Source organism: Prunus avium, chromosome 6, assembly GCF_965620075.1.
Source record: "Prunus avium chromosome 6, drPruAviu1.hap1.1, whole genome shotgun sequence".
NCBI classification, from domain to species: Eukaryota; Viridiplantae; Streptophyta; class Magnoliopsida; order Rosales; family Rosaceae; genus Prunus; species Prunus avium.
This window is the reverse complement of record NC_142289.1, coordinates 6,223,408-6,246,319: the sequence shown is the minus strand read 5'-3', so window position 1 is coordinate 6,246,319 and position 22,912 is coordinate 6,223,408. Positions and strand designations below refer to the sequence as shown.

Sequence of the window (22,912 nt, the reverse complement as noted above, 5' to 3'; positions counted from 1 at the left end):
GGTTTTTAAACAGACATGATGAATTTATCTATATATATAAAGCAAAGGGTAGAGAATGGTGAAACATTCAAAATACCAGAAAATGCCCTTGGTTAATGCAAATATTAAGAATTGAAATTATTAATTAAATGAGGATAATATGGTAAATTCACACTTTTTCATAAATAAAAAATTAAAATTAAAAGAAAAACAATGTATTCTATTTTTATGGAACACAAATACCCATTATCTTTTTTAATTCTAAAATAAATTTAAATATTTTAAATATAAAAAAAGCCTCTTGCAATCGCGGAAGCGCGTGCAAAGAGGCTAGTATATATAAAGCAAAAGGTAGAGAATGGTGAAACATTCAAAATACCAAAAAATGCCCTTGATTAATGCAAACATTAAGAATTGAAATTATTAATGAAATGAGGATAATATGGTAAATTCACACTTTTTCACATTTAAAAAATTAAAAATAAAAGAAAAATTGGATAATGGATCCTATTTTTATGGAAAGCAACTACCCATTATCTTTTTTAATTCTAAAAGAAATTTTAAATTTTTTAAAAAAATGCCTCTTACAGGTGCGGAAACACGTGCGGAGAGGCTAGTTAAATATAAAGCAAAAGGTAGAGAATGGTGAAACATTCAAAATACCAGAAAATGCCATTGGTTAATGCAAATATTAAGAATTGAAATTATTAATTAAATGAGGATAATATGGTAAGTTCACATTTTTTTCATATTGAAAAATTAAAATTAAAAGAAAAATCAGATAATAGATCCTATTTTTATGGAACACAATTACCTATTATATTTTTTAATTCTAAAATAAATTTAAAATTTTCTTTAAAAAAGCCTCTCGCAGGCGCTGAAGCCCGTGCAGAGAGGCTAGTGAAAAATGATTTTTGAGTGTTCCCGGTACACCACATGGTTGGTGTACCATCCAATAGACGGAAGACATATGGAATATGTCCAATGCAGTCCGCCACATGTCATAAGAAGAAATGCAGTAAGTTGGATAATAATTCCACATGTTCTATATTTATTGGATGGTACACCAGACACGTGGTGTACCTGGAACATTTAAAAATTTCTCCTAGTGATGAATTAAACGAGAAATGAGTTCATAGGGAAAAAAATGTACTTTTTGGGCAGAATGACGAAACTATCCTCTCGCCGTTTCAAAAAGACACGGCCCGCAGTGATAACTGCATAACACGTGCGAACCGTGCATTCTGGCGTGGCGGGAATTTTGCTTGTTGTCACTCGCACGTGGTTGGCTTTCATTTTGGGGGAGTGTTTTAATGTGATCATGTCTCCCCAAGCTGTGTGGGCCTAATCCAATCGATGCTCATATGGATTGTACGCATCAGAGCATTACTGGGCCATCCCAAGCCCGAGGATTAAATATTGGGATGATGTTGTAATACTCATGCCTATATACTATATTAGCCCAATTGATGGCAAATCTTGCACCCATTTGTGTCGACATAATGTGTGTGCGCAGTATATTATAATCAAACCATTTTGCATAGATCACTATAAAAAAAATAAAAAAACCATTTTGTATAGACCAGTCTTTATAGTGTTATTTTTTCTAAATACAAGTGATAGTCTAAACTATAGAGAGGGGGATTTCTTACACATACACACGACTATGATTCTGTACGAATTCGAACCTGAAACCTCTGGTCTGCAACTCAAGGCCATTTTTCACTTGGTTAGACTACGTTGGCAATCTTTGTAGTGTTTTTGTTGAACAAGTAACACCTTAAAAAACACATTGTTAATTAAGAAGTATTAATCCTAGAAAGACCATATTTTCATACTTTTTTTTTCTAAGAATCAAATACTTTTATTAAAGGCGAACACAAACATTAGCATCTCCGACTAAGATATTAAACAACCAATCTGGAGGTACAAAGTCCCAATAGTAACTACCACCTACCCTACACGCAAAAGTTGCAACCTCATGAGTAGTTTTGTTGCAGTTGCGAGGTGCAAAAATAAAAATTACTTCTTGGAATTCTCGAATTGTAGTCTGGATGTCGAAGAGAATACTATCTACCTCCATATCCACTGCCCTCTCCCCCTTCACCATCTTGATGGCAATTTGGGAATCAGACTCCACCACCACCCGAGAGAAACCCCCTTGTTGACAAGCAAACAGAACTGCCCTTATAACATCCATCTTTGCCATGAGAGCCGACCCATAAAGCTTATCTCCTTGACCACATTTTCATACTTCATTATGTATATAATATGCACCCAAGGGCGGAACCACACTAAAGGCTACAGTGGGCTGTAGCCTAGTGTGATTTTTTAAGAAAAAAAATATAAAACCTATATATTTAACTTATTTTCAATATTAGCCTAGTCAGTGGCGGTGTAAAGATTACCTTATTTTCATTTTCAACATTTAAGTAAATATCTTTGTTATTTTACTTTTATTTATTTTTATATTACTCCATTTACTTAAGTTTACAATGTAAATAAGGAAGTACCCCCCATTTGGATTCAAATAAAAATACTAGAAAATCAAATTCCCACCAAATCAAAATATGAAAAATCGGTTTTATTGCAAAATACGATTTAGGCTAAAAATAATGGCTCATTAAGTCAATATATACTTCATACTAAAATCCCATAAAATCAAGTTTTTTTATTTGATGTGTGAAGAATAAAAGCCGCAAAAAATTATCTTGAGAAAATGATTATTCTGAAAACCCATTTTTCATACTTAGTCAATATTTTTACATAAAACAATTTTTCATGTATGATATGAATGCATGAAGGAACCTAAGGTCAATCTAGGTAAAAAGCCTTAGACGTTCAATCCACTATGGTGTTAAACCCTATTTGGTTTATGTTAAAACTTATTGAAAATTAGTCTATGAAGCTATGAACTAGCGTGGTTTATATGATTTAATGTTTACTTTTATTTCTAGAAAGATTATAGAAATTGTAAGTACCAAAAAAAATAATCATTAAATTTTAAGCTAATAACTTTAGCTAGCCCACCCGTTGAAAAATTCCTGGTTCCACCCTTGTATGCACCACCTACATCCAACGAGATAATATTATATAGGTGGAAAATATTTACATGTGATCGTCAACCTATTATGCTGCGTTATTAATTTTAGTGTTATATATAGATGGATAACATGTTTGATAATCAATGGACCTAACTAGGGTGAAGTAATAACAAATAAATATGCATTTATTACATCCAAAGAATTTCTCTAAAATCTAATCTCCATAGCATTATTTAAAGTGTTTAATCTCCTATTTTCCAAATGTTGTAATTAATGAATCATTTATTATAGTATACGCTTTTACTTTCCTCCTAAATTCTTTAATTTAAATATGAACAGATTCGAATACGGGCGATCTAATTGACTGTTTGGTCAACTGTTTAACATGATCATGGTTGATACGCGCAAAACCTCACAGAAGCAGACCATGGCTGCTAGTTTTCCTCGAATATCAACTTATATCTTACAGTCATTGCGAAGAAAAAAAGTGCCAAAATTTGGAACAAGGATAATCATGTTGACCATGAGAATTTATTTATCTCACAACAAATGAATAGAACAAGTTTAGGCTACGGCTTCTCCACCTATTAGACTAATTCAAGGTCTTTTGCCATAAATTACTAATACTTGCCGTATTATTAACATATACCACGAAAATATTGATTCGGCTTGTAGTTTCGAGGCTTAAATTTCAAACCATAAATACTCACATGTTACTATATATTGCAAGTCACAACGACGGATGAGATCACGTTTCTTGAAGAGGAAAATTTTGATTTTTGTACTTGTATATATCAATATCAGTTATGTTGTTGAATGTCAAGACATGTGAACAGCGATCTGTATAGTCAACAGCTGCCCAATATACATATTGGTCTATCGACCCACGAAACAACTAGTTTAGGGTTTCGTAGACATTAAAATAAGGTTCCAAACATGTGTAGACATAAATAGTGGTGGACCTATTAAGGCGCAAGGAGGTGCAGCTGCACCTACCCTTGTCTGAAAAACCATTTTTAGGTGCTTCAAATTGCCCATTTGCTCAACTGGTGTACAGATTACCTTATTTCCATTTTTAACATTTAAGTAAATGTCTTTATCTTTTTACTTTCATTTATTTTTATATTACTCCATTTTCTTAAGTTTACAATGTAAATAAGGAAGTACCCCCTATTTGGATTCAAATAAAAATACTAGAAAATCAAATTCCCACCAAATCAAAATATGAAAAATCGGTTTTAATGCAAAGTACGATTTAGGCAAAAAATGATGGCTCATTAAGTCAATATATACTTCATACTAAAATCCCACAAAATCAAGTTTTCTTATTTGATTTGTGAGAAAATGATTATTCCGAAAAATCATTTTTCATACTTAGTCAATATTGCACCTTTGCTAAAAAAATTCTGGGTCCACCAGTGACCACAAAGAAATTAGAGGTGTCTTGCAGCGAATCAACAAACGGGGAATGAACATAAGATATTTGTCGCTTATGAAAAAGTCGTCGACCTCTCCCTCTCCAGAAACTGATATTAATTGTCTGCGTCTGTATCTGGGTATCTGCAAATGCCACATGCAAAAATGAATTCGAATATATATATGCCAGCTGTTAACTAGAACTTGATCAGCACAACACAACAACAGCCTTTCAGTATCAATGCAAAGCATCATTGCAAGGAAGAAATAACTTTCTCGGAGCCCTCTTTTTTCCGATCGACTTCCTCCACCAATGCAAAGCATCTAATTCATTTTTCTATTTGTCAGCTTCTGTAAATTGTATTTGGGCGCAGGGTCAAAAGGATTGTTTGCTGATAGAACCAAGTTTCTGACTTAAAAAAAACTGTTAGCTGGATAACGAGAAGGTCATTTTCTATGCTAAACTAAAAGCGCTGCAATGCCTGCATTTCCAAAGGCTCTAAACCAATGAATTTGTATTACCTAAGTTGTCACGCAATTGTGGAAATTATATATGACTTAGCCGCTCCCGCTAGCTACCTCCAAAATGCCTATATATACAGCACCATATCCCCCTATTGAAATATTGCAAGAGCAATAAAAAATTATAGTTTTTCCTTATAGTTTCCTCATTTCCTCTTGAGCTATTGTTATACGTAGCATTTCTTCCCGACATGGCACGGTTTGCCTTCGTGCTAGCATGTGCTTTAGCTCTATTGGCTTCCTCACTAGCCTCTGGTGCAATTGTTGAGCATTCTTTTAATGTAAGCCTTGGCTCACAAGCACATCAACTCTACACAATTGCAAACCAAATTATACTGTTTTATGTTCCTGTGATATGTTTGGAATATAGTTCATCACATTCTTTTTGTTTTTTTGTTTGTTTTTTTGTTTTTTCAGGTGAACAATCTGACTGTAACCCGACTGTGCAAGGAGCAATCGATAACCGTAGTAAATGGGAGCTATCCCGGCCCAACAATCAGAGCACGTGACGGCGACACACTTGTCGTCCATGTTTTTAACCAGTCACCCTATAACATTAGTATTCACTGGTAGATATTCATATATATCTTTTCACAAATTATATTGACTTTGATATAATATATATGTGTGTGTATAATTAGTCAATCATTTTTTGCTTGATTGAAAAGGAGAGACTACCATTCTTCCAACGAATCAATATGAAGCTTAACAACTTATATTAAATAGTAAATTATTTTTGAGATATCGTCAAACCCAACCTGCTTAAGCTAATATAAAGTATACATAATAAAATTTCTGGAGATGGGAATTTACTGCCATATTGACCATGGTTTATATGTTTTATTTATAACGTATAATTTCTTTCTTGCTTGATGCAGGCATGGAATCTTTCAGCTTCTGAGTGCATGGGCTGATGGACCAGCATATGTAACCCAATGCCCTATACTTCCTGGAAACAACTATACTTACAGATTCAATATCACAGGACAAGAAGGAACTCTCTGGTGGCATGCTCATGTCTCTTGGCTCCGGGCAACCGTCCATGGTGCCCTCATCATCCACCCGAAAGCCGGCCGATCCTTCCCTTTCCCCAAGCCCTATAAGGAAATTCCCATCATCTTGGGTACGTAACAAACCATATGCATATCATGACATACGCAATTTAGATCTTCTTAATAAACTGTTTGATATATGGAATTGCAGGAGAGTGGTGGAATGGTAATGTTGTTGACATTGAGAACGAAGGCCTAGCTACTGGAATTGCTCCTAACAATTCTAATGCTTATTCCATCAATGGCCTACCCGGCGATCTTTATGACTGCTCTCAAAATCGTACGTAACTCTGATATACACATCCTATTTAAGAATAATCGCTCATGCATATATTTGAACAAGTGTTACTATACGCATAAATTTATTTGTTTATCTGTTGAATAATGAATATTCACACTCGTATCAATTTATCAGAGACATACCAGGTGAAGGTGGTGAAAGGAAAGACCTACCTGCTACGCATCATCAACGCTGCGCTCAATAACCAGCTCTTCTACAAGATAGCCAATCACAACATGACAGTTGTCGCAATCGACGCCGCCTACACAACTCCTTACATCACGGATGTCGTGGTCGTCGCGCCCGGTCAAACTACCGACGTTCTCATCACCGCCAATCAACAAACAGGATCTTACTACATGGCCGCCACTCCGTATATGAGCGCGAACATAAACTTTGATAACACCACCACAAGAGGCATCATCGTCTACGAGAACTCCACGTCATCATCACCGATCATGCCGGCCCTGCCCAATCCCAGCGACACGCCAACGGCCCACAAGTTCAACACCAATATCACCGGACTCGCTGGCGGTCCCCAGTGGGTCCCGGTCCCCACCAACGTGGACGAGCACATGTTCGTGACTGTAGGAGTGAATCTGGAGCTGTGTCCCGTAAATGCCACGTGTCAAGGTCCATTCAATAACCGATTGTCTGCGAGCATGAACAACGAGTCGTTCCAGCTCCCGACCAATCTGTCTATGATGCAAGCACAGTTTTACAATGTGAGTGGGATCTACACCACTGATTTCCCCGACCAGCCCCTGGTCAAGTTTGACTACACGGACTCGAACATCAGCTTGGACCTGTCGCTCATCTACGCGCCAAAATCGACCAAAGTCAAAACGTTGAAGTTCAATTCTACGGTGGAGATCGTGCTTCAGAACACGGCATTTTTGGCGATCGAGAACCATCCGATACATCTCCACGGTTTCAATTTCCACGTGTTGGCTCAAGGGTTTGGAAATTACGACCCAATCAACGATCCCAAAAAGTTTAATCTCGTTAATCCACAAATTCGTAACACAATTGGTGTGCCGGTTGGAGGATGGGCCGTGATTAGATTTACAGCAAATAATCCAGGTTAATTTTCTAAAACATTTCCTTAATTGATTTCTTATATCTTTTTTTGTTGTTGGACAAAACGAGATTAATCTTGAGTGCAAAGGGCAGACACACTATCTTAATCAACTAGTATAACTCACACTTACTTTGTATATTTTTACGATCAAAACAATTTCTGATTTTTTTTTTTCTTTTGAATTATTGTACAGGTATGTGGTTTATGCACTGTCATTTGGACGTGCATTTGCCATGGGGTCTGGGGATGGTTTTTGAGGTTGAAAATGGACCCACCCCATGGGTTTTGCCTGCACCACCGGCGGATCTACCCCAATGTTAGAAGTCGTTTCCAAATATTCGTCTAGACGCTGTGGTTTTGGTTTTCTCAAACAAAGTTATTATTTTTTATTTTGACGTGCATGGTTTGGTTAGCAGTTGTATTTCTTTGATTGCAAATAACTTGTAATAAAATGTGTATATTGTAAAAGTTGGTCAACATTCTCTCGATGAGTGAAATAAAAATAAATAAATGTTTTTCAATATTCAGGATTCCTCATATAGTTACAAGTCTATTCCAAAATATTATGAAATGTACAATTTATTACAGAATTGTATGTACAATTGAAATGTTGTAACCACAACATTCCCCAACCCCAAAAATAAAACGAACCCATATTTCCTAGTGTTCCATATATGTTTATATGGCTAATAATTTCTCACTAAAAATTACCTTTTCCCCCACAAATAATTTTCCTCGCTACCTACCCTCGAAAGGAAATTATTTGAAGAAACCACACAACACGGAACATATACACGGCTATGAGAGGGAGCAAGGGAAAGACAAGGATGAAATTTTCTTGATGGTCCTTTCGGAAACAGAACCATGAGTGAAAGCAGGGGAGAAAAAAAATTAGGGATGAAGTTTTCTTGATTTCATATTAGGGGGAAAAGCTTCATGAAATTTACTTGACATTTTCTTTGTAACCGGACTAGGGGCAAAAGCAGGGGCAAAAGTGTCATGAAATTTTCCTGATATTTCTTTTGAAACCGGACCAGGAGCGAAAGTGTTATGAAACTTTCTTGATATTTCTTTTGAAACTGGACCAGGAGCAAAAGTGTCATGAAATTTTCCTGATATCTCTTTTGAAATTGGACCTGGGGCAAAAGTTTTATGAAACTTTCTTGATATTTCTTTTGAAACTGGACCAGGAGCAAAAGTGTCATGAACTTTTCCTGATATTTCTTTTGAAATTGGACTAGGGGCAAATGTGTCATGAAACTTTCCTGATATTTCTTTTGAAACCGGACCAGGGGCAAAAGTGTCATGAAACTTTCCTGATATTTCTTTTGAAACCGGACCAGGGGCAAAAGTGTCATGAAACATTCCTGATATTTCTTTTGAAATTGGACCAGGGGCAAAAGTGTCATGAAATTTTCCTGATATTTCATTTGAAACTGGACCAGGGGCAAAAGTGTTATGAAATTTTCCTGCTATTTCATTTGAAACTGGACCAGGGGCAAAAGTGTCATGAAATTTTCCTGATATTTCTTTTGAAATTGGACCAGGGGCAAAAGTGTCATGAAACTTTCTTGACATTTCTTTAGAAACTGGACCAGGGGAGAAAGTAGGGGCAATAGTGTCGTGAACTTTTCTCGATGTTTCTTTTAAAAACGAATCAGGGGTGAAAGCAGGGGCAAAAGTGTCATGAAATTTTCTTGTTATTTCTTTTGAAGCTCGTCCAGGAGCGAAAGCAGGGGCAAAAGTATCATGAAATTCTCTTGTTATTTCTTTTGAAATTGGACCATGGGCGGAATTAGGGGCAAAAGTCACATGAAATTTTCTTGATGCCTCTTTTGAAAACGGACTAGGGGCGGAAGCATGGGTAAAAGTGTCTTGAACTTTTTTTGGTAGTTCTTTTGAAACCGGACTAGGAGTATGAAATTTCGTTGATGATTCTTTTGAATCCGGACCATAAGAAAAAGCATAACTAGGTCCAGAACTTGAAAGTTCGCTCATGGCTCTGTGAGGATTGGAAAGTTCTTGCTCACAGAGATAAGGCAAGAATACTCCTGCATTTGTAAAAACATTTAACAAACTATATTAGTTCCATATTTATTAATTTGAAGGTACGTCGTAGTAGATGCATCTGTGAAATAAAAAATGGATATGTGAAATCTTACCCTCTCCTTCGGCCATATTGAAGTAAAGTTCAACAACGTTGGGGCATTTCTCGTAGCAAGCAGGGGAGCAAAGCCTATTGAGGAAGTGAGGGTCAAGGAGGGTATCAGAGGAAATCCCAAGAGACTTCCTATCAACACCACATGCCTTGACACACTGATCCGTTTCTATGTATTCAGCCATCTTCTCCACCACCACTCCTGATGTCCTGCATTGGTATTCTAGGGTTCCATCTTGCTTCGACATTGTCTCCAGCAAACACCTCTTCCCTGAAGACGATACCGAAAAGGCGCAAACGTCATTTGGCAAATGCTCACATACAATCTCACCTGGTGACAATTTAATCAAAACCAAGAATTCAATTAACCACACAACTAACGATCAAAAGCTGCAGTTATAAAGATAAACATATATATATATATATATATATATATATATATATATATATGTGTGTGTGTGTGTGTGTTACCTAAAGCTGCATGGATGGACAGGGGAGAGAGGAAGAGGAAGAGAAGAAAAGGGAGGAAAATTAGGTTGGTTGAGAAAGCCATGTGGTTTGAGCATTAATTTGTCTGTACCCTCTGCTTTACTAATTGAGAAAACAAAAAGAGTTTGGTTTGGTTTGGGTTGTGATGAGAGGAATATATATATACATATATGAAGGCTAGCTAGAACCACACATGGTTTTGCATGTATATCATGGGGTTCTTAATTGTTTGTAGTTTAGCTCCATCAGATTTTAAGGCCTCTCTATATTTGGGGACTCTAGCTAAGATTAATCTTTGCTTCTTGTGTTATTGTAATTTTCCATTTGTGTGGTTTCTTGTTTCTTTGCAGAACAGATTGCACTGATTAACAACAGAGTTGAGGCCCAAAATTACAGAAGGCGAAAATTTGACAATCTAGCTTTCTTTTTCTTTATTTTTATTAAAGGCTGAAGCTAATTGTTGAAACTTTGAAAATTTTGAAACCCAATTGATAATTGATGTGATAGTATTTCATTTATTGAGTTTTGAATTTGCGAGAAAAGAGACATTCACGTTGCATAAACAGGGCAATTACATGAATTGATGAAACATTCTTACAATCGGTCATGTGGCAATGGCCTCTAGACTCTAGAGCCAAGCAAACCATATTATTAGCAATAAAAATAAATGTAATCAAAGGAAAACTTAATTCCAGAATTGAGTGGTTGGCAATTTCGGAGAAATGTGATATCATTGATTGTATGTATTGATCTGACATGTGTAAAATAAAAAAATAAAAAAAAGTAATACAATTACTTTTCATATAAACGTCGTAAATCTCAACAAACCTCTTCCACAAAGAAAATCCCCGGTTCCCCTTGTTTTTTTGGCTCTATATTTGATAATTATTCCTCACTCGTCACTAAACTTACACTAAAATTCAAAATAAATTTTATGCAGAAACTACACAACATGTTTACAGAGGAGCAGGGGCAAATGCCTCAGAAGGAGGAAGTGCTTCTCCCTCAGTAGGAGCAAATGCCTCAGAAGGGGGAAATGCTTCTTCCTGAGAAGGGGCAAATGCCAAGTTTCCTGATGGTGATTTGCTGCTGACGGGGCCAGGGGCGGCCTCACCTGAGCTCAAGAGCTGGAGCATGGCACGGTGAGGGTTGGTACGCTGTTTGTCACAGAGATCAGGCAAGAACGCTCCTGCATTTGTCAAAACATTAACCAACACACATGAGTTCCATTTTACTTTTATATTACGTCACAATTAATCAAGAGCAAGAAGTGTGTGCGAAAAATTCTTACACAGAACGGGTGTATACTATAATATATGATACAACAAAAATGTGAAAGAAACGTTGTCGTATGTAGAAGTTATGAACTTGTACCACAAAAAAATAAAATAAAGGGAACACTTTGATTAAATAAGAAGGGAGGTATATCATATTGATGGCAGAAAAAGAAAGCGAAAGCAGACCAAAATCTAGACAGATTCTTTGTTAGGCTCCTTTTTGGTAGCCAAACACCCAAACTTGTACTACTTAGTTTTAAAATGTGTCCTAAGGATAAGAAAAGGAATGTTTTAGGTGTGACAAAACAATCATTCTTAATCATTACCAACTTGGAATTACTAAAACAATAAAAATTGAAAACAAGAAATTAAATCAAAGATTTGTGAAATGTTATTCTTACCCTCTCCAGCGGCCAAGTTGAAGTAAAGCTCAACAATGTTGGGGCACTTTTGGTAGCAAGTTGGGGAGCAGAGCTTGGTCATGAACTGAGGCTCAAGGAGGGCATCAGATGAAATCCCAACAGACTTCCTGTCAATGCCACAAGCCTTCACACACTGATCTGTCTCAATGTACTCTGCCACCCCCTGAACCAAAACTTCTGATGTCCTGCACTGGTACTCTATGCTTCCATCCTTCTTTGCCATGGTCTCTAGCAGACACCTTTTCCCGGCAGACGATACCGAAAATGCACAAACATCATTTGGCAAATCCTCACATATAAACCCACCTGAGAGAAAATCAAATTCAGTTCAATATAAAACCATGTTTAATTAAGAGTTTAAAGTAATTAGAAATTTATGAACATTACGTACCTAGAGCTGCATGGATGCAGAGGGAAGAGAGGAAGAGAGCCAAAGACAACTTGGTGGAGATCAAAGCCATTTGAGTATTTTTGATGGATTTGATCGATCGACAAACAAAAAGAGAGATTGATTTTTGTTTGTGAGATGAGTGAGAAGAAGAGACGGGTTTATGTATATATATATATATATAGAGAGAGAGAGAGAGAGAGAGAGAGAGAGAGAGAGAGGTGTGAAGCTATGAAACTATGAAACAACAAAAGGCAACTCCAACTATATATAGAGAAGACAGCGTTGAACTATAAGGCGTCTTCACTATATTGAGAGACGCGTTACAAAACTTACAGGTCGGTGAAAACTACGCCTCCGATTTTTTTTATTTTATAATACTTCTGTTAGAAGCCATTTGTCATATTAAATCATTTCTCTGTTCTTTTCTTTTGTTTTTTTTACCATTTTTAATTGTTTATTGTTTTCTTTTTCAGTTGTTTTCTTTGTTTATTGACTTGTTTTATTGTTGACGCTAAAAAAGAGCAAAGACGTGCGGGAAGCCTGCAAATATGTTGAAGTTTCTCCTTTCTCCATTCGTGTCATGTAGGGTTTGTTGACATTTATTTATGCATGACCCACGAACGATGTATGTACCTATCAAATTCTTTAACCACCATATATTCTTTTCCCATTCAATGAATTGGAAATTTATACATGTTAAGTGGCAGACCCTAATTAATCAATTTGGTTAAGCTAAATGAGAAATGAGAGGAGAAGTCATTTTTTTCCTTTAATTTGTCTTGTTTTTCTTTCCGTGAAAATCACATCATAGCTGCATATGTAAGTTAAATCAGGAACAATGAGGTCGTTACACCTAAGTTCGAATCTCATCTCCATATGTTAGATTAATTAATTAAAGAACACATTAGACAACCATTATGCAAATTCTGCCTAGTCAAAGACGGGTGATTTGGACCTAACTTACATGACAAATGCAATTAACTTGACTTTTGAATTCTCATATACCCAACATTTATTTTCTTCTGCTCAATTAAAAAATTGAACAAATATCAAGTTTTGAACCATAATTTTAGTCTGTGCCCAAGCTGCACGTTTCCAGTATTTTTTGCTTCACAACTTGCAAAAATATTTTATTTGGTTGGGACTAGGTCAGGTCATATTAAATTATTAATTAGCGTGACTAGCATGCCATCTCGAACCATGAAATTCAAACCATATATGAATGTTGATAGCTAAACAGAAATACTTTGTTTACATCGAACGACAGCTAGGCTTCCATCTGTCAAGTTGTGTATATGGTTCGCTCGGCTTCAAAGGGAAGTCTAGGTCTTCATGAACTAATGTCATGTCTTTTTCTTTTTCCCCGTAATTTTCGTGAACGCCATGTCGTGGCGGCGAGCCTTGAAGGTTCCAGAACTATGTGAACTTTGGTATACCAGATCATTGCCGTGAAGCTACTCAGACGCAAACAGTTATATTGTCATTTGTCAAAAGACACTTTTTGAGACGTACGTTAAAATTTGATCGAGGAAGAGAGACTACTTATGTTCAAACCTAATTAGGAGTATAATTTTATTTATCAGTATTAATCAAGGCATTGACCCCAGAAAAGAGTATTAATCAAGGTATTTGTGATCGTAACCATTTTTATTTATTTTTTACTAAAAATAAATTTCAATAGTACAATCAAAGACATCAATAAGACATCGAAAATACCAATCTTCAGAGAACAACAAACTAATATTTTTAAAAACTAAACTAAGACTAACAAAAGCCGCATCATAACTTCACTATGCATTGGTTAATTAATATTTTATGATAAATATATGTTAATATGATTAGCTATGATGTTATATATGTGTAACAAAAATTGAATGGGGCATAACGTGTATGCAATGCCTTAATCATGATTAAACACCAATGGCTTCACTTAAGATGCATTGTGTCTGTAAATGGAATTTAAAAGTGGAAAAAGGGGTCAAGAAAGGCATATCCACCCTTCTCTTTTTCTTTTTTCTTTTTGGGTCTGTAAAATTCAAAAGAGGGGAATTGAATTGAAGGGAAGATCCATGTATGGAAAATCAAAGGAGAAGTAGGTAGTACAGCACACTCGATAGAGATCTTCCATCTGCAAAGTCACCCAGTTTTTTTTATATTAATGATATAGAAAAACAAGTTGCCAAGTCAATAACCTATTTTTAATTTCCAATAGCCAAGTAGTGGTTTTTTTTTTGCTCGACGTGTTATGCCAGCTACATTTTCAGAAATTAAAGATCACTCCAGGTTTCCAACCATAGGGTGTCAAATATTGATAGCAAATTAAGTCCCCCCTCGCCTTTTCTCTGTCCCTTCTCCCGCTGAATATTCCTAAATGTGTTTATGAGCTCACATCAGAACCCATAATCTATTGGCTCCATTTCCGAGAACCAAGCGAGTTCACCCACGTTTACATAAGACTTGGTCATTGCCAATAATGATATGAATGACGAGGCATGTCTTGACCTTTGGGGTTGTGTTTTGGTTAGGTCTTCAACCAGTTTTGCGGGCAAGAAATTGTTGTGTGCATTATTATATAGGCTTATTTATGTACATGCCCCATGTGCTTTTAAAGTTATCTCAGATTACCACATGTACTTTGAAACGTCTCAAAATACCCCCCATACTTTTAAAAACTGTCTCACGTTACCCGTTCCGTCAGTATTAAGAGACGTTCCGTTACGTTGTTTGGGCCCCACTTCTTTTCAATCGCTTAACATTGAATTTTAGGGTTATTCAGTTTCAGAAAAGGGGGTATTTGGGTGAGAAGGGGAAATTTGGAGAAGAAGGCTAGGGCTTATGAAAATCTGAGGTGGGGTTTGGATTTTGGGAGAATTTGGAGAAGAAATCACGGGTTTATACAACTTTGAGGTGGAGTTCGAAATTGGGAGAATCTGGAGTAGAATATTAAGGTTTATGAATCTCTGAGTGGAGTTCAGATTTGGGAAAAGAGAAAGGGGGCCGTTGGACTTTAAGGCTAGAAAGTGCAAAGATGGTGGTGCTTAGAGAATCTGGAGGTTGTCAACCCATATGTAAGTGGATCCATTCTCACTCGTTTTTCTTGTTGTTGGCATGTGCATTGAATTGTTGCTGGAGTTTTTTGTTTTTGTTTTTTTTGTATACTTTTTTACTCTGTGCTGGTCATGGTGTGGTTCTTGTGTGGTCATTGTGTGGTCCTTGTGTGTTCCTTGTATTGTCCTTGTGTGGTCCTTGTTTTGTCTTTGTTACCTTTGTCAGTTTGTTAAGTGAATCTTCCTCTTACACAGATAAAAATGCTGACGAGGTTGTTACATTTAAGTTTTTCCATGGAGGTAAACTAATTAAAAATAGAAGGGACAGTCAATGGTCTTATTTGGGTGGTGAAGTCAGTTGGTTTGATTATTGTAAGGTTGACTATATGTCCATGTTAGAGCTATTTGGAATGGCTAAAGATTTGGGATATGACGATGGGTATGATGTGAGTTTTTATGTTGAAAAGTTTGGAATTGGTAGACTCATTCAAATAGTATCAGATAGTACGCTTTTAGCTTGTATGAGCACGGTACCTAAAAGCAATAACAGGGGGATAATTTTGTACTTGAAAGCAGTGAGCCTGACTTCAAGCCAAGTGGAGAATGATAGTAGTGATCCAGAATATTCTTGTTTTGAGGATCACTACTACAAAATAGTTAAACCACGACAAAAAATAGACGATGGTGCATCTTAAAACCGTCGTTATGTTTTAAAAGACGACGGTGTTTTTAAAACCGTCATGATATATCATCTTATACACTACTAGCTTTAGGTTGATTTTAAAAGACGACGCTTGTCACTAACAAGCGTCGCCTTTTAAAATACGCTAAACAAAAAAAAAGGCCACTTGATTTTTAAAAGACAACATATGTCACTAACAAGCATTGTCTTTTAAAACACGCTAAAAAAAGGCCGCTTAATTGAATTCGCGCTCCACAAATTTTCAAATTTTCCCATCTCTGAAAGCCTTATCTCTCCCTCCTTGAAACCCTCCTAAGCTCTCTGAAACACCCTCATGTAACTCTCTACAAAATCATCAGAAAATCGATATCAATGAAGGAGTTGAGAGATTCAGGTCTCCGCAGATCCACAAGATGGAGAGGGATGTTCTGTATCTGAGAATCAAAGTTGGTTGGATGGTGAAGATCTCGATCTCCACGCTCTTCAACGAAGATCTCCATCTCAGGCTTTCAACTCTCTCATCAACCTCAACGACTTGGTCCGGTTAGCTCTCCAATTTCGTAGTTGCGATCCAGAAAGACCAGTCGAAATCAGTCGCACAGGCCACTTCAGGCCCATGGCTGTCGTCATCACTTCAGGCCCTTGGCCCTTGCACTCCTCTGAAGGTCCAAGCTCTATAATTGTCTCGATCTCCTAATAATTGTGAAGATTGAAACCCTAGCCTCCTACCTTTGATTTGAAAGTCACTTAATCTCTCAATACCCTTCTATATCTCGCTAGTGAATTCGAGATTAGTCTCTTTGCGTTTCTGGTATGTTCTTTGTCTCCCTGATTTCAGATTCTCTATCTCTCTTGATTTGTCTGGTTTGTTTACATATTTTTTTATTTCTGGTTTCTTTTTATATTTTTCTGATTTGGTTCTCAGGAGATGAGAAGGAAGCTTGGGATTAACTAGTTACTGAGATTGGGGGACATATAACAGCTTTATGAAACAATTGAGCATACAAGGTCGGTTTGCAAAGCTGGATTGACGGGCTTTTTCAAGTTTTTCTCAATTTTTTTCTTCTTGGTCTTTATTGGTTTTGTAAATAATAAATGTCTGTTGAACATACTCATAAAATGGAGAGATTATCTGTTGAAATTATTGCGCTTTGCTTTTATTTGGTTTTTTCCACCACCATTATGAACAGACTCAAACAATCGAGAGATTGCTAAGGGAATTAGGAGAACAAGTGTTGGAGCGACAATTTTGTCAAAATATTGCAAAATGTTTTAAGTGAGTTTCATTTCATGGTTAGAATTTCATATTGTACTGATTCTTCTTTCAGGTAAATTTTTGTCCCTACTCTAAGTCTTGCTTTGGCTTCTTATGCTTATGCAGTCACTCCGCCGGTCGTGCTAGGAAACCAATTGTGAAATGGACTAAGGTTGCACATTTCATTCACTCTCTTTTCCTTTACTTTTATTGCAGTATAATACCATGATATTGTTGTTACTATTGTTACCATAAGGTGTCCTTGATTAATCATTTTTAGAGCCCTACTCTGTTGCAATTGTCTTAGGTGCAAAGTTGGTTGCAGAATAGAGCGCAAGAGTTGCCAAACGTATCCAAAATATCTCTGAGGAATAGGGAATTCGCCCTTCGAATAAGGCACTCAGAAGTTCTGAAGTACCTAATGGTGCTTCTCATAACCTCTTGTTGCTTTTATGTCTAGGCTGTAGTAATATGCAAGCTTGTAAGGCTTTTTGCAAACTGGTTAAATCTGATTATTGTATGGTGAGCTCATTTATTATAGCCAAAATAGAAAAATAATGAACCACAAACCAACCGAGCTAGTTGAAGTTTTGAATTGTATTATATACACTAGTTTATAAATTTGTCATTCTATTACCAGCCAGCCACTGAATGTCATATCTAATAAGTTATTTCAAGTTTGAACTGTTTTTATTTCACATAATATCATTCACATATCATTTTATTATTTTACTATTGTGCATTTGAAAGTAGAAGAAAAGACCGAAAACATATCATAGTTGGAATTTGAGGCAAGGTGATCAAAAAATGGGGCATGGTTAGTACACAAACAAGGGTGACTTCGTCATTGGATTTCTTGGTGGTCCTTTTATGCTTAGGGTGACTTTGTCAAAATTTGAAGGTTGAAGACCTTGTCCTCTGCTTCTAGGTAATTCCCAAAGTTGTAGGTTGTTGTGGTATACTATAACCAACAACAGTTTCAAGTTGGTAGTGTTCACGTTTTGGTGGTTTGAGTTTATATTTGTGTTGTATTTGAAACATTTATTACTTCTTATTTTTCCCTTTTTATGCTCATATTTTTTATTTCACTTCTCTACATGAGACACTTGGTGTTATCATGTCAGCTACGGATATTGTTTGCACCCTTCAGGTATGTATATTTTCCTCATGGCCATGTTTATGTTTTCAGGTAATGTTAGCGATGTGGCATGAAGTATGTATGTGGTAGGAATAAAGATTGGTTAACTATGTAATTACTATTGAAACTTCCAAGTTTTATGAAAGAAATAATTTTTGAGTGTATATATTCATTAATAAAGCATTATGGTTAGTTTTCTAGTAAAAATAGTTGTATAGAATCATAGGAAATAAAAAAACTAAAATATAACAACCTGGGAACTTATTAGACGACTGAACTAAAATTTAACAAAAAAACCGTCGTCTTTACATACATTTTTTAACAAAAAACCGTCGTCTTTACATACATTTTTAAACAAAAAACCGTCATCTTTCTATACAATCAAAAACGGTTTTAAATAAAAACCGTCGTATTTTGCCTACAATTAACGATGGTTTTGACAAAAACGTCGTCGTTACCTCTAAACAACGACGATTTTTTGTCACAAACTCTCGTCTATATATCAAAACAACGATGGTTTTACTAAAAACCGTTGTCTTTTCAAATAAACAACGACGGTGAAAAGCCATCGTAGTTTGATACTCCAAAAGATGGCGGTCGATTTAACAACGGTTTTCAAGGCATCACAACGACAGTGATCCACCGTTGTCTATTTCGTTTTTTGTAGTAGTGATGATGATAGTAGTGATCTAGACTTTGAAGACAGTGACTACACACAGAGTGATGAAGAGATTGACTTATTGAAGAAGGATGATAAGTGGTTTGAAGGTTATGTGGATCATAGTTGTACTGACAATGAACCTAATGCAGAGGAAAATAATGAGTCAGCCAGTGGAGAAGAGTCACACTTACCTGCCCAAGTAGCTCTTCAAGTAAAGATGAAGCACTAGGTGAACTAAGAAGGGGGAAGAATAGAATGCCAAAAGGTGAAGATTTCAGACCTGAAATTGATATGGCAAACCTAGGTTTCAAAGTTGGTTTAAAGTTTGCAACTGTCGAGATGTTTAGAAAAGCTGTGAGGATATACTCCATTAATTGTGGAAGGGAGTTGATATTGATGAATAATGATTGTAACAAAATAAGAGTAGTATGTGAAGAGGTTTGTTCTTTTGTTATTCATGCTTCAAGTGTTACCTGCAGGTGAAAACCTTTAATCCTACACATGTTTGTAGTAAGGGGAGTAAAAATATACATGCCACTGTTAGCTGGTTGGCTGAAAGATATTCTGGGTAGTTAAGGCTCAATTCAAATTAGACTGCTTCTTCTTTTGCAGAGCAAGTTTAGCAAGACTATGGTTACAGACCATCTAGAGCAACTGTGTACAGAGCAAGAGCCATGGCAGTTGACATTGTAGAGAGGTCTTACAGTAAACAATATGAAGTATTATGGGATAATTGTCATGAGTTAAGAACGAGAAATGTGGGAAGTACAGTTATCATTAAATCTGAAATGGAAGGTGATAGGCCACGGTTTCAGAGAATTTACATTTGTCTTGCATCCTGCAAGAAGGGGTTTTTAGATGGTTGTAGGCATGTGGTTTGCTTGGATGGGTGTCATGTCAAAGGGCCTCACCCTGGGCAAGTGCTTTATGTAATGGAAGTTGATGCAAACAACGGAATGTTTCCACTTGCCTACATATATAGAGATTGAGAGTATTTCAACGTGGTTGTGGTTTTTAGAATTATTGAGTGGTGATCTGAATATTAGGAATAGCCATGGTTATGTATTTATGACTGATAAGCAAAAAGGTTTAATAGATGTTGTGGATGCTTTATTCCCTCATGCAGAGCACATACATTGTTTGAAACATCTGTATGGAAACTTCTATTTGGAGCATAGAGGTCTTGCTTTGAAACATCAAATGGAAGCAATTGCTAAGGCCACAACAGTGCCATGGTTTGATGCAGAGATGAGAAAGATGTTGGAGTTGTCTAAACTTGCACATGATTGGCTTGCAGAGAAAGATCTTAGGCATTGGAGTATGGCATATTTCAAGAGTGATTCCAAGTGTGACATGCTTATGAACAACCTATGTGAGGCATTCAACCGTGGCATAATGGATGCTAGAGACAAGCCTATTTTGACTATGCTAGAAAGAATTCGGTTGTATATAATGTTGTTGATAGCTGGAAGAAGGGTTTTATGTGAGAAATGGCATGGACAAGTTGGGCCAAGAATTAGAAAGATATTATAGAAAAACAAAGGAAAAGCTCAGTGGTGCATTCCTAAGGCTGCTGGACAGAATAGGTTTGAAGTAATGCACCATAGTGGCCGCAAATTTGCTATTGATTTGAATGCTCACTTTTGTTCATGCCATGCCTGGGATTTGAATGGAATACCATGTTTGCATGCTTGTGCTGCAATAAGTTGGTTTCATGGGAATCCAGAGAACTTTTGTGATGCAGTGTACAAGAAAGAGGCTTATTGAGAGCCTATGAACCAATGATTATGCCTATGACTAGCCAAGATCAATGGATGAAGATTAATTTACCTCCATTACTCCCTCCAAAATACCACAAGCAGCTTGGTAGGCCTAAGAAAACAAGGAAACAAGCTTTTGATGAGCCTAAACAACCTGCTAATCCATATAAGCTTCCTAGGTATGGCATCTCTTTAAAGTGTGGCAATTGTGGTGGAGAATGGCATAATCGAATCAGTTGTAAGGTATGTGTCATTATCCAAAATTGCTTTACATTTAAATATATTTGATATGGTTTCTAACTTGATGACTTTGCTTATTAGGAACTTAGAAATCCCAACATAAAGCCTACTAAGATAAGGAAAGTTGCCAAGGAAAAACTTCCAGTAAGTGCCACAGTTTGAACTATGTATTCACCATTCAGATTTTCATATCATGCCTATCTAATTATTTTTTGTTTTAGGTAAGAAGGAGAGATGGTGGAGAGCAAAGTAGCTAACAACAAAGTATGCAACTAAGGCAAAGGAAACAAGCAAGTGGTTCCCAAGGGCCTTCTCAATCCTAGGCATCTGAAGTAACCTAGGCTTCTCAATCCCAATCATCTCAAGCAACTCAGGCTTCTCAATCCCAACCATCTCAAGCATTATTATTTGCTTCTCAATCCCAACCATTTCAAGCAGCTCAGGCTTCTCAAACATGTGCTTCATCTCAATCTACCAAAATATCTTGAGTACAACAACGTAGGAGGAGGATGAAAGATCAACATAGGAGCCATTTTGTCAAAGATTCTTTTTTTCATCCTTAGATGTGATGATGTTGAACTTTTGCAACCTGTTTTTGAATTAGGATGAACTCTTTTTGAATTATGTTTTCACGGAAGAATGGTTTGAATGTTGTGGAATTATAGATTCTGCAATTGGTTAGTTTTGTAAGACTTTAATGGTTTGATTATGGTTACAATTGGGCTGTTGGTTTGTGGGATTATTGATGTCTGTGATGGTTGGTTTTATTAGGCTTTCATGTCTGTCAAGGTTTTTGAGTCAGGTACTTAGATGTAATTGACCATTTGATATGTAATGTGATGGTTGGAACCTGTTTTTGTTGTTATGCTTATATTGATCAAGTATTGAGATGTAACCATTTGATATGGCATGAACAAGATATGCTTATGAGCAATTTGTTTTTGTAACATGTTTTTGGTATCCAATGAACAAGATATGGTTGTAACCTATCACAATACAAAGAACACTCTAAACTCTAAACAAATTACAATGAACTATTGCTTGCTGATAAAACTCAAAACAAATTACATTGTTTTCCCACCAAATTACATTACATTACACCCACTGAACTACTGCTATTAGTCTACTCGTCTCAAATCACATTGCTTATTGAACTACTGCTATTGGTCTCAAGTAGCCCGGGCTTCTCAATCACATTACACCCACCAAATTACAAAACATATTACTCTTAATTCCTCCTAATTCCTCCTAATTCATTTTCATGGCAAACACCACCAACCAGGAAAGCAACATAGCAACCCACAACATTTTTTACTTTGCTCGAATCTTTGCATTTTCCTTTTCCACCCTATCAATCTTCCTCAGCAAACCAGGTATCAAAGACTTTGAACGCTCACACATTTCTGCATCAAACCATTGAAAAAACCTACATCATTTTTCACCACTTCCCTGAATCAACCAAGAACAATGACTGAAAATTTGATTAATAAGAACTCTATCAATTTGTGATGCCCAAAACAATGACTGAAAATTTGATCTTAAACATTCTTACCTTTGACTTTGGGCAAACTAGAAATCTCCGCCCTGGGTTTGAAGTGGTCCACAAAGTCTGCATCCGTGCTAACTTCCCACAATGACACCATTGGGCATGCCTTGCTTCTCCTGTTTCCATCTCTTCTTCAATTCAGTCAGTATTCACACAGAGAAGAACCAGCTGAACCTCCAAATTTGAAATCCCCATTCCCCTTTTCCCAAATCCGAACTCCACTAAGAGATTCATAAACCCTAATCTTCTACTCCAGATTCTCCCAATTTCGAACTCCACCTCAGAGTTGTATAAACCCGTGATTTCTTCTCCAAATTCTCCCAAAATCCGAACCACACCTCAGATTTTCATAAGCCCTAGCCTTCTTCTCCAAATTTCCCCTTCTCACCTAAATACCCCCCCTTTTTTTCAAACTGAATAACCCTAAAATCCAATGTTAAGCGATTGCAAAGAAGTGGGGCCCAAACGACGT

At 36.5% G+C, this 22,912-nt stretch overlaps 4 protein-coding genes across 4 annotated transcripts; 2 read left to right on the top strand and 2 right to left on the bottom strand.

The window, feature by feature from the left end:
- The first annotated feature begins 5,060 nt into the window (after nucleotides 1–5,060).
- On the top strand, nucleotides 5,061–7,911 carry LOC110774384 (laccase-7-like). The gene is made up of 6 exons (XM_021978914.2): nucleotides 5,061–5,242; nucleotides 5,379–5,530; nucleotides 5,840–6,084; nucleotides 6,165–6,293; nucleotides 6,429–7,376; nucleotides 7,568–7,911. The coding sequence occupies exons 1-6, from the start codon at nucleotides 5,153–5,155 to the stop codon at nucleotides 7,693–7,695; spliced, it is 1,692 nt and encodes a 563-aa protein (XP_021834606.2). The 5' UTR covers nucleotides 5,061–5,152; the 3' UTR covers nucleotides 7,696–7,911.
- On the bottom strand, nucleotides 7,634–10,137 carry LOC110774385 (uncharacterized). The gene is made up of 3 exons (XM_088255739.1): nucleotides 10,004–10,137; nucleotides 9,537–9,863; nucleotides 7,634–9,425 (listed from the first exon to the last, which is right to left on the bottom strand). The coding sequence occupies exons 1-3, from the start codon at nucleotides 10,083–10,085 to the stop codon at nucleotides 8,266–8,268; spliced, it is 1,569 nt and encodes a 522-aa protein (XP_088111865.1). The 5' UTR covers nucleotides 10,086–10,137; the 3' UTR covers nucleotides 7,634–8,265.
- Nucleotides 10,138–10,723: 586 nt separating this feature from the next.
- Nucleotides 10,724–12,340, bottom strand: LOC110774386 (PAR1 protein). The gene is made up of 3 exons (XM_021978916.2): nucleotides 12,112–12,340; nucleotides 11,700–12,026; nucleotides 10,724–11,210 (listed from the first exon to the last, which is right to left on the bottom strand). The coding sequence occupies exons 1-3, from the start codon at nucleotides 12,179–12,181 to the stop codon at nucleotides 10,978–10,980; spliced, it is 630 nt and encodes a 209-aa protein (XP_021834608.1). The 5' UTR covers nucleotides 12,182–12,340; the 3' UTR covers nucleotides 10,724–10,977.
- Nucleotides 12,341–19,568: 7,228 nt separating this feature from the next.
- LOC110774377 (uncharacterized) lies at nucleotides 19,569–21,576 on the top strand. Its single transcript, XM_088254513.1, has 5 exons — nucleotides 19,569–19,852; nucleotides 19,941–20,336; nucleotides 20,639–20,897; nucleotides 20,976–21,038; nucleotides 21,499–21,576. The coding sequence occupies exons 1-5, from the start codon at nucleotides 19,569–19,571 to the stop codon at nucleotides 21,574–21,576; spliced, it is 1,080 nt and encodes a 359-aa protein (XP_088110639.1).
- Nucleotides 21,577–22,912: the final 1,336 nt, after the last annotated feature.